At 34.9% G+C, this 17539-nt stretch overlaps 2 protein-coding genes across 2 annotated transcripts in view; one reads left to right on the top strand and one right to left on the bottom strand.

Moving 5' to 3' along the window:
* The first annotated feature begins 1605 nt into the window (after positions 1-1605).
* LOC103506140 (dynein light chain LC6, flagellar outer arm-like) lies at positions 1606-2610 on the top strand. The gene is made up of 2 exons (XM_008470524.2): positions 1606-2156; positions 2432-2610. The coding sequence occupies exon 1, from the start codon at positions 1813-1815 to the stop codon at positions 2116-2118; it is 306 nt and encodes a 101-aa protein (XP_008468746.1). The 5' UTR covers positions 1606-1812; the 3' UTR covers positions 2119-2156; positions 2432-2610.
* Positions 2611-4660: 2050 nt separating this feature from the next.
* Positions 4661-17539, bottom strand: part of LOC103506141 (homeobox protein caupolican-like) — a 111862-nt gene continuing 98983 nt past the window's right edge. Inside the window, exons 5-6 of the mRNA XM_008470525.1 lie at positions 9559-10405; positions 4661-4724 (exon numbers count right to left, since the gene is read on the bottom strand). Of these exons, the coding sequence (XP_008468747.1) occupies positions 4661-4724; positions 9559-10405 (911 nt within the window). The remainder of the gene's footprint in view (positions 4725-9558; positions 10406-17539) is intronic.

Below are 17539 nucleotides of genomic sequence, written 5' to 3'. Positions count from 1 at the left end.
TATAAAATTCACTCATCCAACAAAATATTTCTCTTGAAAAAAAAAAGTTTTAGGAATTGAGATTTGGTGTCTCCACCACAATGTTAGTGGAGATGACAAAACTACCAATACCAACTGTCTCTTTACCTCCCTGTCTTTCTCAATTCGGTTTTCCCTCACGGTGGGCTTGACCATGGCGTATCTAATCATAAATTTCTTACCAATTTTTTTCAGAAAATTATCAGGTAATAAATAGCTTTCTAAATTTTATTTATGGCCGGACCAGAATCTGAGTTTAAAATAGGTTTCAGTTGAAACAATCTGATTGGTTGAAAATTTTGAAATCACGTGTCAAATTGTCTACTTCAATCGCCTAACTGAAAACAAGTTTAAACATATAGATTGTGGTTCTGGCCTTTGGTACAAGCCCTTTGTGTCGGTCTATCAGCTAAAAAAAGCCTCATCTAACGTGATTTCTAAATTTTATTTATGGCCGGACCAGAATCTGAGTTTAAAATAGGTTTTAGTTGAACAATCTGATTGGTTGAAAATTTTGAAATCACGTGTCAAATTGTCTAATTCAATCGCCTAACTCAAAACAAGTTTAAACATAGATTGTGGCCTTTGGTACAAGCCCTTTGTGTCGGTCTATCAGCTAAAAAATGCCTCATCTACTGTGAGCTTTTGAAAATAAATTTTGGAGAAGAAACAAAAACATACAAACATATTTTATGTAGATACCTATAACATATAGGTAATTTTTCCGAATAATATAAGTATAGGATCTATTGAACGAGTGAGTAGGTACATATAATTTATAAATTTTGTACAATTTACAAACTAAAATTTACAAAATGAGAACACGTGAAATAAAGTTACAGACATCTAAGGAGGACCCCAAAACTTGTAGTAAAACATGACTCTAGTAAAACATGACAGAATAAAGTGAAGTATTCATTTAAAGCAAATTCAGATACAATAAAACTAATTTTTTTCTAGGGTAATTTTTTACTATTTTCTTGTTTCATCAATTAACGGACGACTAAAAAAAGTTTTTTTGTGATTTTATTTTTTTGTGGTCACAACTGTTTTTTTGTGATCTACTCGGTAGGTCCAAAGTAATGTATTCTAAACTTAAATAAACTTGTAGCTACCTAGATGGAAAGGTAGGTATGTCTCGAGTTATGATCAATTTTGTGTGACGAAGCACGGGCAACTTGCTAGAAATAGCATAATACACGGAATCTTTGAAATCAAATAATATGTGGTCATATTACTGGATACAGTTGTGAGAAGAGCACCTTTGCCCAATTGCCTGGTTCACTGACACAAAGAGGTGGAAATGATTTCAGTCAGTCTAGAACTCCCGAGGAGTATTTCCAACATGCGATGGAAATTTGTTTTCCTTTTCTTGTGAAAATTGCTTTTTTAGACTTCAAAAAATGTCACTTAAATTATACCTCTTGTTCAGTTTAAGTTTCAAGCTTTCATGTTTCATGATTAGTTTAAGAAAATTCCTACCTTAAAAATATTTGAAAAATGGAGGAAGAGGAGAAGAGGAAGGATGAAAGAACAGCGGTGAAAGTGAACCATGAAAACCATCTGGTATATTGACCAGTCGATAGTTAAAATTTAACGAACCGCGCCAAAATTATGTGTAAACAGGTAAACACCAAACACCAAAGTTAATTCACTTTTTACTTTTTTATCAGTGTATGATGTTCATTTGTTCATGAGCATAGGAAAATTCAAAAGAGAGCACGTAGGTACAAAAAATTCCTGATAGATCTGAATTTTCTACACCGTTGTCCATCAATTTGGGTCGAGTGAAAGATGGGACCCAAACCCAAAAAGGGTGGGGCGGCTCCGAAAGATGACAAAGCGCCCCTCATCAAATCCACAGACATGCCGAATGACATGCAGCAAGAAGTGATCACGGTGGCCAAAGCAGCGTACGAACGATGCAATAATTTCGCCGATCTGGCGGCCTATATCAAGAAGGAATTTGAGAATAAATATGGTCCGGCGTGGCATTGTGTTGTGGGGCAGGGATTCGGTAGCTTTGTCACGCATGACAGGAGCAGTTTCATTTACTTGTACATTGGCATGGACGGGATATTGCTGTTTCGGCATTCGTGACCCTAGGAGTGTGGACTCTGTGGACAGATGGATTTGTGGTTCGTGATGAAGTGTTTGTGATACTATAGTAGTCAATAGTCATACCCGGTATTGATCATTTTCTTCATTGATCATTGTAGCTTAACGTGACCATGAAATCTAGTCTACACATTTTTTTTTTATATACAAGTATACATATGTTCTATTATACTACATAGTACGTACGAGATAACTGTATAATACCTATTGTCTTATTCTCACTTTTATATACGATATTGCTGTTTCGGCATTCGTGACCCTAGGAGTGTGGACTCTGTGGACAGATGGATTTGTGGTTCGTGATGAAGTGTTTGTGATACCATAGTAGTCAATAGTCATACCCGGTATTGATCATTTTCTTCATTGATCAATGTAGCTTAATGTGACCATGAAATCTAGTCTGCACATTTTTTTTATATACAAGTATATGTTCTATTATACTACATATAGTACGTACGAGATAACTGTATAATACCTATTGTCTTATTCTCACTTTTATATAGCTTTAAATCTTGGGCCTCAGTGCAAAGTTGGGACTTTGTAATGCTCTGTCCCTTGCCCCCTTATTGCATATTTGAGAGACCGCTCCTAGGAGTGCAGGCTAGCGACCATGAAATTGCCTTTTTTGTTTGTAAAAAAAAGCCTTGTGAATTATTTCTATGTCCTTTTCGCTCACAAATCACAGCTGACCACCCATTGCGAGCTAAGCAATCCATCAAAAAGACATTAAGAAAATAAATCCCAACATAGAGGATTCAGACGTCAAAAAAAGTTAAGCATCGCTGAGGATGGAGTGTGATGGGATGGGAGGCATGGACTCACAGCTTGCTGTTTCATTTAGCCACCTAGTGTGTTGTTGATTATGTGAACCTCTGGTGATGGTAAAGCAACTAGCAGAGTAGTAGGTACAGTAGATATGTGGCTAGACGAAATAGTTGTAAGACTACGTAGCGTGGAATCACACATCAGCAGTAGGTACTTTGGGAATAATAATACCTTACATATATGTGCGACCATCAGGTAGGTACTATAAGTAATGTTTAAACTTACCTAGTTTAAAATTGGAATATTAATTGAGAAAAAAGACCACGGCGGGGCAGGAGTATTCGAAAATACAAAGGACCTACCGAATATTTGGGTAAAAATTGTAGGTTTCAACCATAGCACCTAATATAGGTACCTGAATGCTGCACAAATTACCTATGTAAGTACCTACTAAGTACAAACCTACTTTGCTGTCTGAATAATTAGGTATCTAGTATCTAGCCACAATACGAGTACGTGATGGGTATCATAGCAAATTTTATACAAGTCAGAAAAAGAAAAAACAACCTTCCTGTCTCTGTTTTACAAACATATCCATCTACTAAATGGGATTTCGGTATGCAAATTTCCAAAACGTACTGAAATCATAATTATGATAGGTATCATTGTAGATGGAATTAAAATAATTGTAAATTATACTCTGAACAAAACAAGAATGAGCGAGCAAGAACAATAGCATTAAAAAAAAAAGTATAATTTCACGTACGCAGTCCATCTAGGTAAGTACATAAATGTGTAATTAACTTTAGCAAATGGGTAAATTATGTGCTGGCTATTTACATAATATATTCAAATAGGTGAGTAGCTAGGTATAGATACATTCAATTTGAGCTTCAAATCTGCTTCTTCTGGTAAAACTTGAGACTTACAACTTTCGCTCACTAAAAACCTCAATCCAATTTTCTCTGGAACCCAAAATAGTTTGCAATAAGATAAAACCGAGTATTGGTGCTATCACCGCTGTAGCTATGATTTTTGTCTCATAGTAAATACATACCAACGTCTTACTGTTACCCATAGACCCATATGGGTGTGGGACCCATACCCATCCCACGTCACATCCAGAATTTTGAATAGAACGTCCACAATTACAATTTTCTCTCCTAATACTAGTACGGTGGATAAATATTAAGTGAATGAATTTAAATGCCACTCTCCCCAAATAAGTGAGTGCTCTCTGCTCCCTTTCTCTATCACCATAAATACCTTTGCGACCTCAACCCTCAACCATTTTTAGAGTGGTCCTTTCTTGAAGACAGGAGAGAGAGAGAGAGAGAGGCGAAAGAAGGGGAAGAGAAAGAGAGAAGTAGAATAGAGGGGAAGAAATAGGGAGTAAAGGTGAGAAGGAAAGAGATATATAGAGAGGGAGGGAAAGAGAAAGAGAGAAATAGGGAGAAAAAGAGCAGAGAGAGAGAGAGAGAAATAGAGGGAGGAGGGAGAGAAGAATAAAGAGGGAAATAATAATAAAGATGAAGAGAGAACACTAGGTATTAGCGGAAGGTAAAATTTTCTCAGTCACCATCAAAAACATCCTTTAACCATTTTATTTCCCCATTTCTCTCTCTTTCTCCCTCTCTCTCTCTCTCCCTCTCTCTCTCTCTTCATTGAAAGGAACATTGGGATCCTTATCAGACATCATTATCACGAAACTCTCATAGTAAAACACTACAAGAGAGTACTCAGAGTCGTGTCTGAGAATTCATTCATCTCCACCTAACACTTGACTGAGGAACGTTTTAAGGAGATTCATTGGTTGGAAAGAGCTGTGAAAGAGTATGAAACTATTGAAATATCAGAAACTATTGAAGAAATAGGAACTTGAAAAATGGGATTTGATATTAGAGGACCAATGAAAGAAATTGGAGAGTAGTGAGAACTGGTAAAGAATTGGCACCTGCCCTAGTGCGAAGGAAAACAGAGACAACATAAACGTTTCCGTAGAAAAAGCTTCTTTCTGCCTCAAAAACCAAAACTGTCCATAGTCAGTTATCAGTTAGCAATACGTCAATAGACAGACTTCAAAGTTAATACCTACTGGAAGAAAAAGACCAGCATTTTGAATCCGAGCCTGCCCAAAATCTCAGTCCAAAATCCAATCTACTTCTACCGTGATCCAAGATGAAATACATTAAGATAGGATCACTATGGCTATGGGGATATAAAAAACCAATTCAATTCATCAATGAACCAGGAACGAGAATGATTGGATTCACAGTTGTATCTTTGAATCCATTCATTCGATAATTGGGGAATAAAACAAAACCAAAAGAACAACAGCAACATCAAAATGAAAAAGTCGTGAAAGCGAAGTTGATTTAATAAAGTGGTTCTGTACAGGGTGTCATAAGTCACATAGGGCTCATCATTGGTAGTTCATGGGATGGTATTTCTTCATGTTGTTTATTTTATGACACCTGTCTTGATGTGTTGTCTTGGTATAAATAGTTGCAGTCAGTATAGAAAGGTATCTACATGAGGTACATGGTAACATGGTACCTATACAAAGATAATAATTATCTGCTTGTAGTCAACCTCTTGTAGAGGGTGTATCAGAATGCTGTTTAAAATAATTAGAAAATAGGTTGATTGATGCCTTCTTAGCTAAATTCCTATAAAAATGGACTATTCTCGTTGCTTATTTTGTGGAAATGAAACCTTTGCTATATTGGACTTTACAGAGTTTACAGGTCTTTGTCAATTTGCCACATACTTTTGCCTGTTCCGTAATATGTCCCTCATTAGATTGTATGGACAGTTGGATAGCGTTGGACAAACTCACTAGGAGCACCAAAAAGGTGACAAGGAAGGGCGTTATCACTATACCAAGCGTGGCCCATTGTTTGACGCTCTGATGTAACACCTATTACAAAAGAGAAAACTTTTATTAGTGGAGATGACATATTCACTTCTTTTATTATTATTACATATTATGACTCAAGCACCACATAAGTATAGCTTTAATTATGTCACCGTGCAGTGCCATTGAATCAATTCATGCAATACACATATCACATAATACTTACCTATGTACCTATACCAATTAGATTTAGTATATAACTAGTTGATATTTTGTCTTTTGTCTCTCTAAACATAGAGTAGGTCCCTGTGGGTTTCAAAACCTGCTTTTTGGTTTATGAAGCCTTATTATTTACATATTATCATTTCATAGAACCAGGGAGTGTCTTGTGTCTCTATACTCTTTTCATTATACACTATAGTAGTTTTATTAAATACAACCAAAGAAAATTTAAATATTTAACTCATTTCAATTTTTTTTTTTTCCGTTTCATTTTATTGATTTTTTTATACTCTTTTTTCCTTTCTTTCATCCGAAATTTATGTGTTTCTTTATTGTTTTTAATCAAACTTCATTTATCTATGTCCCCCTGGATCTTATTGATTCAAAAATCAAGAAACAGAGGTACCTTCCTAATCAAACAAAATCATTTTATAGGTGCAGGTAATAATAATAATGTTAAATTTTCTTTTAGTTAAAAAGGAGAAATATACTCGTAAAATGGTTATTTTCTGAGGTTAATTTTTTCCACTTTGATTTTTAAATTCTGAACTGAATCATTATTAGTGGAGAGTTGTTTGAATAATCGTGCCGAAGCTGTAGAGATCCACGCAGTCTGTTACCTATTATTATTTTATTAAATGGATAATCAAAACAGTAGGATTTTTTTTTATTTATTTTATTTTTTTTTAATCACAGCTTGATGTAGACAAGTGTAATGTGTTTGAAATTTTGTAAGATTTAAAATAATAATGTGCCTACCAACCTAAAGAGGATAGCTACTTTCTTTTCATTTTGAATGAAGGTAAAATCTTTGAAACTCGGGGCTTTAGTGGGATTTATGAGAGAGTCAAAAACTTCAGAGATACCTGATTTCGACTATTCTAGACAATAGGACTTCACTACAATATCTACAAGTATATTAAATTGATCACTTTCGTGTACTCATTGGTGAAAATTAGTGGAATGGTATGATGAATTGCATACAACCCTATCTTGAAAATAGGTACCTAGGTACTATTGATGTATTAATAAATTAATTAAATCCATGTGAAACAATCAAACAATGTAATTACAAACCTATTTAGAAGTCATTATCGGGGCTTTAGTGGGATTTATGAGAGAGTCAAAAACTTCAGAGATACCTGATTTCGACTATTCTAGACAATAGGACTTCACTACAATAGCTACAAGTATATTAAATTGATCACTTTCGTGTACTCATTGGTGAAAATTAGTGGAATGGTATGATGAATAAATTGCATACAACCCTATCTTGAAAATAGGTACCTACTATTGATGTATTAATAAATTAAATCCATGTGAAACAATCAAACAATGTAATTACAAACCTATTTAGAAGTCATTATTGATGAACGCTATAATAGAGAATTTGAATTGAAGAATAAAATTTGCATAAACCATGGATGCGAGTATTGTGTGACTTAATCGAAGAAATTCAAAATATACTAAGGTATATTATTGATGCTCATGAAGATATAGAAGTATGTGGATAACATTAATACCTACAGGGTCGGTTTGAGCTTTTTTAAAATTTGCATAAACCATGGATGCGAGTATTGTGTGACTTAATCGAAGAAATTCAAAATATACTAAGGTATATTATTGATGCTCATAAAGATATAGAAGTATGTGGATAACACTAATACAGGGTCGGTTTGAGCTTTCGTGACAGAAATAATGAAAACACCGATAAAGCTCGGAAAATACCGGTAAAATCAACAGTCAGTGCAATTTCTAGTACACATTCGTAGATATGGTGTCTGATTTCTGTTCACCAAATATTTAAGGTCATAATTGAGGAAGATAACAGTACTCTAACAATGATACAATAACAATATTGGAAGTTAGAAGTGGTCTACCTTTCAGTAAGAGGATTCTCAGTTGGGACAGCTACTTTGTTCAAATTCTGAATGACGAAAATGTTGTTTCACACGATGATAAATAAGTTAGTCCGAGAATTGAGTAGCTCAAATATATCACCTTAGAGTGAAGATTAGTCCAGGATAAATGGTCTGGTATTAGAGCTCAAACGTATTGAAATCCCAGACTTGTATCATCAACTTTGTCCAAATTGGCGAAGAAAGTAAAATATGTTGGAATTTTTGCAACCTAGTGAGACAATTCCATCAATATTTTCCCTTAGAAAATCTGAACTTCAGATCAGAAATGATGTTTTCTTGGAGGATATTTCATTTTAAATGCTCCTTTCCCTTCCCAATTTTTTCATATGCCTAATAAGTTTCATAAATGTATCTTTTCCACTATCCATATGGATCATTTGAGCCAGATAAATCAGCATATAAACCTGTATATGTTTATAGGAGTTGAGCTTTTATTCCAGAAATCTTTCACATCTGATAAACTCTTTGTGTCCCTCATTCAAATGATTCCAGACTTGTATCATCAACTTTGTCCAAATTGGCGAAGAAAGTAAAATATGTTGGAATTTTTGCAACCTAGTGAGACAATTCCATCAAGATTTTCCCTTAGAAAATCTGAACTTCAGGTCAGAAATGATGTTTTCTTGGAGGATATTTCCTTTTTTATTGAAATCATAATAGCTGTTGTGACTTCTTTATCTTGAGGACATTAATCTCTCGAACTAAGTACTTACGGATGACTTAGGATGAGACTTGGAAATTGTTGGTAATTTGGTGTTCTAATAATAATGGGACTATTGAAATCATAATAGCTGTTGTGACTTCTTTATCTTGAGGACATTAATCTCTCGAACTAAGTACTTACGGATGACTTAGGATGAGATTCGGAAATTGTTGGTAATTTGGTGTTCTAATAATAGGAACAATAAATAATCAACCCCGGGACCTGAGAAAAGTACATTGGAGATATTTTATACATTTCTCACTACGGGATACGTAGCATTTTTTTGCGAGTGTGTGTGCGCTTTACTATTCCAAATGCGTATAAGAATCTGAATTTTCATTCCAAGTTTCTCTTTTATGGTTACAACTCAAATTTTTTCCATCCAAAAGATCAAGGTGATTTGGATTGCATTGTGCCTACTCTAATTAGGTAAGTTACTAGGAACCATTTTCCTTTGGACCTTCAAGCAAATTTGATTGGAGTTTTTTTGCCACAAGGTTTCCTGTATCAACTTGCTCGTTACTGAAAGTGTCATGTACTCCAAACTCAATATAGCAGTACCTACACAAACAAAATACCGATCCCTATTTCTCTCCTATGGGTGAAATTATAGGTCCACATACTCAGTGTAATTTCCAGTGAAGTTTTCATCATGTGGAGGAAATTAAAAGAGTTGTTATTTGCCCTCAATGATTTAATTATAGAGTGTGTAACACTACACTAGATAAAATACCTCCGAGCTAACCTATTAAAAAGTAAACTTAAGTTACTTTAAAAAATGGAATACAGAAATTATTTTTCATAAGCGTATTATTTTAATGGTGATGCCCAAACGTCTACGGTCTACATCACAAGACTAGAAAAATTTGGTTCAGTACCTGGGAGTTATTTAATTATTCCAAGAACCTATCGTAGCTAATAATAATTATAAATAAGTATCTAGCTACTCTTACCTTTTATAAAATGGTTTAAAGGCAGTTGAATCAGTATTGGACGGTGTAGCTCCAGCAGCAGGGTTGTTATTGCTCGGATGTTGATGATAGGACAAGGAATCTGATCTGTCTTTTTGAGGTGACTGAGTGAAGACATTATTATTGTTGCTATAGGTATTATTGTTATTATTACTAGGATTATGACTTTGGACATTATTGCTATATCCTCCAGAAGACTGAGGATGGTTATTAGGAGAGACTACAGATTGGGAAGGGAAACAGGAAGGCTGTTGAGAGCCTGCTATCACATTATTTGGTACTTTCATATTAGGTGGGGTTTGGGGAGGGGTGTCAGTTTGCACTTCTGAAAATCCTGAAGCACCTACTGGTCCACAATGACTATTATTATTATTACTATGACCTTGAGAGTGTCCCATTGAATTACTATAAGGATTCCCGAAGAAGCCACTGTATCTATTATAGTTAGAGGGGGCCCCAGAGGACGGACTCATTGAGGAGGTTGGTAAGGCAAATCCATTCATAGACATATTCATTCCTGCATTGGCGTTGTTAGGATTACACCAAGGCTGTTGATTATGTAAGGAGGAAGGTGGGGGTGTTTTACAGGCCGCTGTGTCTGCGAGAGACCAAATTTTTGGTTTGGTTGCCGGTATAGGAACTCCACAGTCGACTTTCATTTCATCTTTGAGCATCATATTGTGGTGATGATGGTGATGGTGCAGCATGTGGTGGTGATGGTGGTGATGAGATCCCATCATGTTGTTTTTCCTCTCGTCTTCCTCATCGAGATCATCTTCCTCATCCAAATCTTTGAGATGGTGTTCAGACTTGACGTGCATCATGGGATCTGCAACAATGATTGGCACGTGTCAGTTATATCAAATCAAATACGACAGGATTCTAATAGTCAATTGTCTTCATGATTCAAATACAGTCACTCTGTGTAGGGACTAGGGGACTTTCTTCACAAATATCTAGGTAAATTTTTATTAATTGCTGTAAACTCTACTTTCATCCATTTACCCAAATTCCCATGGAAGCACTTACAGACTTGACGTGCATCATGGGATCTGCAACAATGATTGGCACGTGTCAGTTATATCAAATCAAATACGACAGGATTCTAATAGTCAAGTGTCTTCATGATTCAAATACAGTCACTCTGTGTAGGGACTAGGGGACTTTCTTCACAAATATCTAGGTAAATTTTTAATTGCTGTAAACTCTACTTTCATCCATTTACCCAAATTCCCATGGAAGCACTTGGGAAGACATTTGAAATGTGTGTTAGTCACGGTATAAAGCACTTGTCGATGAGGAGCTAAGCACTAAGCTCTGAATAGAAGCTGTGACACAATAATGTCATGTGGAATCACTGATGTAATGTCTCTTCCTCTTGACAAATGTTAAGTATAGAAAATTCCCACATGATACTTTCCATCCCTTCTATATCTGCTATCCCACACCCCCATGGTGTCTCCATCCCCTTCCCCTGCAAATTTTCCTCCCTTTCCTCTCATTTTTCTTCTACGTTTATACAAACAATTTAAAAACCCCACTTGGATCGAATTAAAGGCATCACCCCAACACCCTTCTCTTCAATATTTAAAAGCATAGTGGGAGTCTATTGCAGAGAGAGTCCCACACCCCCATGGTGTCTCCATCCCCTTCCCCTGCAAATTTTCCTCCCTTTCCTCTCATTTTTCTTCTACGTTTATACAAACAATTTGAAAACCCCACTTGGATTGAATTAAAGGCATCACCCCAACACCCTTCTCTTCAATATTTAAAAGCATAGTGGGAGTCTATTGCAGAGAGAGTATATCAAAGTGTATTATACCCATTATATTGCTAAAGTGCGAAGTGTGGAATCTCTTGGGGGCCTACAAGTATTATTCAAAGACGCGAAGGAAAGATTTTTATATACCTTTTTACTCTCACACAGTGACGAAAAGGAAAAATAAAAATAATACGAGGAACAAACACTCATAAATGTGAATATGAGAATTGTTCTATACACTAGCTTATATTTATATCTAGATTGCCAATTTTATCATTTTTTATGCATACAGGGTTTGATAAAGTCGCTCATGGTTTTGGATAAAAGAAGGCTTCAATGCCTTGAAAGTCTTGAAACGTTGAAAAGACATTTCATACCGAAGAAAGAGAACCACTTTGAAATTAATCCAGTAAATTTGGTGACTAATCTTGAAGCCAAAGAAACAATTATTTACAACATAAGTCACAATGGATTTCGTAGTATAATTTATACGATCACGAAACGAGCAAAGATGTCATGTCCCTAACTCTACCGATAATTTTGTTGAAGATCCACATATTTGCAAGACCGATTGAAAAACCTTCAGGGCTGTGTTCCCAAGAGCTACTTAACAATTTTGACCTTTACTTTAGCAAAAATTTTGATGTCACACATCCATTATAATAGTTACAAAAGACTTTTAAAGGATTTTCTTTTGCAATATTACGTCACAATTGAACAAATCCAAGTCTAGTAGTATTTTGACCACCCTGTATAATTTATCGTCAGGTAAGGTATAATGTATAGAAAAATAAAATATAGGGTGTTCCTTATCTCTGATCATTTATCTTATGTCAAATCCCACACATAAATTTATTTCTCTTATTATTTTCATTGGGAAAAAACTATCTTCGTTATTTCTAACTAGATATGTATTATTTATTGTTTTCTAAAGAAAGAGGAACACCCTGTTTTCTTTATTTATTTAACTAAGTAAGCCATTTAATTTATTTTCATGATTATGATGAATCCAAATTGTTTAAAAATAAACTGCTTACTTATCAAACACTTCTACAGTAAATTTTCCCAGATTTATTAAACTTAATAGGTATACAATATTCAAAATGTTAAAATGGTTATTTTGGCGCCTCCACTAATTTAGAATGTGGTTTTTACAAAAGAAGTTGGAGAAATGAAATCCAGGTTAGAGAGAGCTAGGTAATACACTGGTAAACCGTTTTCAGACAGAAATCATTCCAGGTGATAATTGTATGAAAACTGATTCTATCGAAGAAGATTTGAAACTAATAGAAAGTTAGAAAGTAATAGTGGCTCCTAATGTGTTGTACTCAACACATTCAATCTAGAATGTAATAAAACATGTGAGTACCAACAATGTGTTATGAAAATTACTAAAACAAAAAAACAAAATCGACCTTGAAAACGAACGAGTAATTTGATATTGACTTTAAATAAATTTGAAAAAGAAGAAAAAAAAAGAAGCAGGTGTACCTACCCATGTTTTAAAACCTGACCAAAGCTCAGATATAAATTAACTAACCTACCGGAGATATATTATGAGCATGATAGAAGTATCTACAGCACGTAATGCTAATGTTGTCATATTCAGTAGCCTAATGTCCAATTATAGACTCTTTGGTCCCACCAGTCCCTAAAAAACTGACGATGACGGTGTGTTCCCCAACCTTCTTTTTAACGCTTAACAGTCTGTTAGCTTAACGGCGCTGTTAAGGCTGTACAAATCAAGTGTAACTAACAGTCCTTCTAGGGAGTGAAAAATAGTGAAATCCAGACCTAATCAAATAACTATAGCTAGTAAGAAAATGGACATTGTTCGAGTTATTACGGAAGTGTTACCAAAGAAAAAAAATTACAAGAACTGATGACAAGAGTACAGAAGGCACTTACTCGTACAGTAATGATGTGATGCATAATTCCCAATCTGTTTCCTATATTACTTATGCTTATGTAAAATGTGAGGAGATCATGATTTTTTGTCGAAGCATAGCAAAGAAAAATATTGTCTCTTGAAGCAAATGGAACGACAACTACTGAAGAGGGTGATGGTTTTTATACATACCATAAAAGATATTGATGATGATTAAAGAAATTTATTAACGAGACATTTATAAATATGTAAACTAATTATTCAATACGTTCCCCGAGAGCACATGATACTCTATTTTATACATACCATAAAAGATATTGATGATGATTAAAGAAATTTATTAACGAGACATTTATAAATATGTAAACTAATTATTCAATACATTCCCCGAGAGCACATGATACTCTTAAACAGGAAATTATCAAGCTAGAAAATGATCGAATTATTGACGTAAGAGTGTAAGTGCTTAACCCTTAACCATAATGGAGTTACTGGGTGAACCAAACAGGATTTCCAGGGAATATTTTAGCTTAAAGGCGGGAATAGATTTTTTTTTGGGGGAGGGGATTAGTGGAAATGGAAATAATGTCTGCAAATGCTAGAAATCAGAGGATTGGAGCTATGTTTTTGAATTAGGGTGGAAGAAGTGTTTGAGTGGAAATGATCCTTCAGGAGAACCGTGCAACTTGAAATAAGGTCAAAGATGACACAATTATTGGAAGATTGGGACCCTTTTCACTAATTTCTAGGAGAGAATATCGTTTTGTCAAACCATTAACATCCCTCCGACTGTTTTTGTGATATACCTCAGCAGAAACCATCTTATTAAAGATATCACTGTGATAGATTTTTTTTTGGGGGGGGGGGGATTAGTGGAAATGGAAATAATGTCTGCAAATGCTAGAAATCAGGGGATTGGAGCTATGTTTTGAATTAGGGTGGAAAAGGTGTTTGAGTGGAAAAACTCCTTCAGGAGAACCGTGACACTTGAAACAAGGCCGAAGACACAATTTTTGGAAGATTGTGACCCTTTTCAAGGATTTCTTAAATGAGAATAGCATTTTGTCAAACCACCTCTCCGACTGTTTTTGTGATATACCTACCTCAGCAGAAACCATCTCATTAAAGATAGGTATCACTGTGTCATCCAATATTGATAAAAATAAATTGATAGCATGAAAATCTCGACCGTACAGGAGAGAGCAGAAAAAATCGAAAATCCCACTCACTTGGTGTCTTGTAACCTGCTCGATCTTTATTCAGAACCTCACACGTTATTCATAATCCACATACACTTCAGGTTCACCTAAGAGCCAATGTAGGGAATCAGAATGAATAAACAACACACGCTTATCGAACGATAGGATCTTGTGCATGCACCAACATTCAGGAGAGCATTTGTGGATTGACTTTCAATATTTTCTGAATGTGTCGTCTGCAATGGTTAATACCATGTTTCAATCTCTTGGGGGCCTCCGAGAGTAGACTTGTAATATATGGGTCTAAAACGGAATATACATACGTTGAATCAAAATGTTCCTATAGTTCTACTTATAGGGTATCTCGGGGAAGCAAATATGATGTTGAATTCTTAAGCAAACCAAGACAGTTCTTGGAAAACTAACTTGAACTATCTCCTGTTATCGTGTTTGCCCATCCTGAAGAAAATTCAATGAAGGAAAAGTCTCTATGAAGAATAAAGTACCAACCATTCTTGCTAGAACAGTTTAACTAAAGCTTATTAATCTTTACAATTGTAGCTTAATCTTTACTTTCTTTCGAGAACAGTTCAACTCAAGCATAATCTCGTATTTCCTGAATTTTCTACAGTTTCCTCATGGTTACATAATAGGAACATCCTTGGAATAGTTCACTGAAAATGTTGGGGTGTATGAGATTGGTTTTTTACACATTCCTGAGAGATGATAGTAATCTAGCAAAGCCTGGCACTACCTATTGTGAAAAAATAAAATAATAGTTAGTGATCTTCATTTTCACCTTCACAGTTCACACCTCAGATGAACAATTTCTTAGTTGAGGACGTACTACAAAGGTATTAGGTATAATTCATAAAAGATTTATAAAAAAAAAAAACTTTGAATGTTAGGTACGAGTATTTAAAGAAATCTTTAGATCAGAAAAAAAAAATCGTAGAGGTACCACCTTCACAGTTCACACCTCAGATGAACAATTTCTTAGTTGAGGACGTACTACAAAGGTATTAGGTATAATTCATAAAAGATTTATATAAAAAAACTTTGAATGTAGGTATACGAGTATTTAAAGAAATCTTTAGACCAGAAAAAAATAAATAAATAAAATCGTAGAGGTATGTATACCTACGTAGAAACTTATTTCCAACAAACTCAGGATTAATCCTGGCTTCAGTGAACAAAGTCTGCAAGTTTAATTTGTAGAAGCTTCTGTCTCAAATCCCGATGAAGCAGAAAAAAGATAAAGCGAGGATTAAAATGACAAGTGTCAACTTTTTCCTAAATTAGAAGGTAACCTTGTAAAAATATTGACTGCTGAACGTCTTGTAAAATTAATTAGTATAAATCCCAAGGCAGAGATTTAGCTGATGGCAGAACAAGGTCTTGGAGCAACATCCCAATGACATCATTACGAGTGCCATCAACATGTCTGATACTACTCGTAAAACCAACACGTTTTCCTATCTTAATAAAAATCTCTGTACAATAATGACAATCATAAAGCTGATAATGTCTTATTAAAAGGGAATAAAAAACTCTATGGAATTTGAGGACGGTGTAGACTTTGGTGTGGCGTTTGGCTATCCATGTTTTGTGCTGATGGACATGGTTGTGAACATTTATCTTTTGAATCAATATGAAGAGATTGGTGGTTACTTGGTTACCGTGCTGATATGAACAGAGCAATGTAAAAATGTTTGATGGAGTAGTAGGCGGAATATTGGTTCTATGAAATGAAGAAGTGTCACATTAAAAAGTTGAAGGTCTATTTGGAATGAAAAGTTAAAGTCTATTTAAATTTTAGCCACGTGCAAAATCTGTCATTGATCTAATTAATCTAATAACCTTTTTAGAAGAATTCAGTTGTATCTTGCCTTTTCTATCATCAAAACTTCTAATATTGGACTCTAAGGTAGCCACTGTCTTACCCAAATTCGAACCCAGTATAACTTATTATTTACACTTGCTAAATTATCTTCTGTCGTACATCTTACGAGATATGGAAAGATAAAGAGATAAGGAAGAGAAAGAGGGACTTCATAATATATCATAAAAAATAATACGAGGAACAAACACTCATAAATGTGAATATGAGAATTGTTCTATACACTAGCTTATATTTATATCTAGATTGCCAATTTTATCATTTTTTATGCATACAGGGTTTGATAAAGTCGCTCATGGTTTTGGATAAAAGAAGGCTTCAATGCCTTGAAAGTCTTGAAACGTTGAAAAGACATTTCATACCGAAGAAAGAGAACCACTTTGAAATTAATCCAGTAAATTTGGTGACTAATCTTGAAGCCAAAGAAACAATTATTTACAACAGCGATATCAAACATTGAAGGAATTGTTTCTTGTAATGTAGAATGTACGACAAAATTATGTAAGAGTACAAGACTACAAGAACAACACTTCTGGCAGCTGGCAAGACAACTTCGGCAGTTGGAATTTGCCCTGGTACAAATTGCCTTACGCCTTGACGTGTGACTAGGTGAGGGAAAAGTTGTTGCTGCCAATATTACCTTGTTCTCTGATATTGGTAAGTGGAAAGTTGTTTCTAACGATATCATCGAATGGACTAGGAATGACTAGATTTTGTTCATGTTGCAAACCTATCATTTGAATTTGAAAGTCATGGACAAAAAAGTCGTTCAGGTAATATTGGAAAAAAACAGCACGAATAGGACAGAAGAGAATGTACCTAGAAATAAGGAAATAATATATTGGACTAGCTGGAGTGTCTAGTGACTCTAGTGCATATGTTTATGAACATGGTGCCTGAATATGTAGGAAGACATTTGAAATGTGTGTTAGTCACGGTATAAAGCACTTGTCGATGAGGAGCTAAGCACTAAGCTCTGAATAGAAGCTGTGACACAATAATGTCATGTGGAATCACTGATGTAATGTCTCTTCCTCTTGACAAATGTTAAGTATAGAAAATTCCCACATGATACTTTCCATCCCTTCTATATCTGCTATCCCACACCCCCATGGTGTCTCCATCCCCTTCCCCTGCAAATTTTCCTCCCTTTCCTCTCATTTTTCTTCTACGTTTATACAAACAATTTGAAAACCCCACTTGGATTGAATTAA

Source organism: Diaphorina citri, unplaced genomic scaffold, assembly GCF_000475195.1.
Source record: "Diaphorina citri unplaced genomic scaffold, Diaci psyllid genome assembly version 1.1 scaffold218, whole genome shotgun sequence".
Classification (NCBI taxonomy): Eukaryota; Metazoa; Arthropoda; class Insecta; order Hemiptera; family Psyllidae; genus Diaphorina; species Diaphorina citri.
Note: the sequence above shows the minus strand (reverse complement) of the source record. Positions and strands in the feature narration are given on the sequence as shown.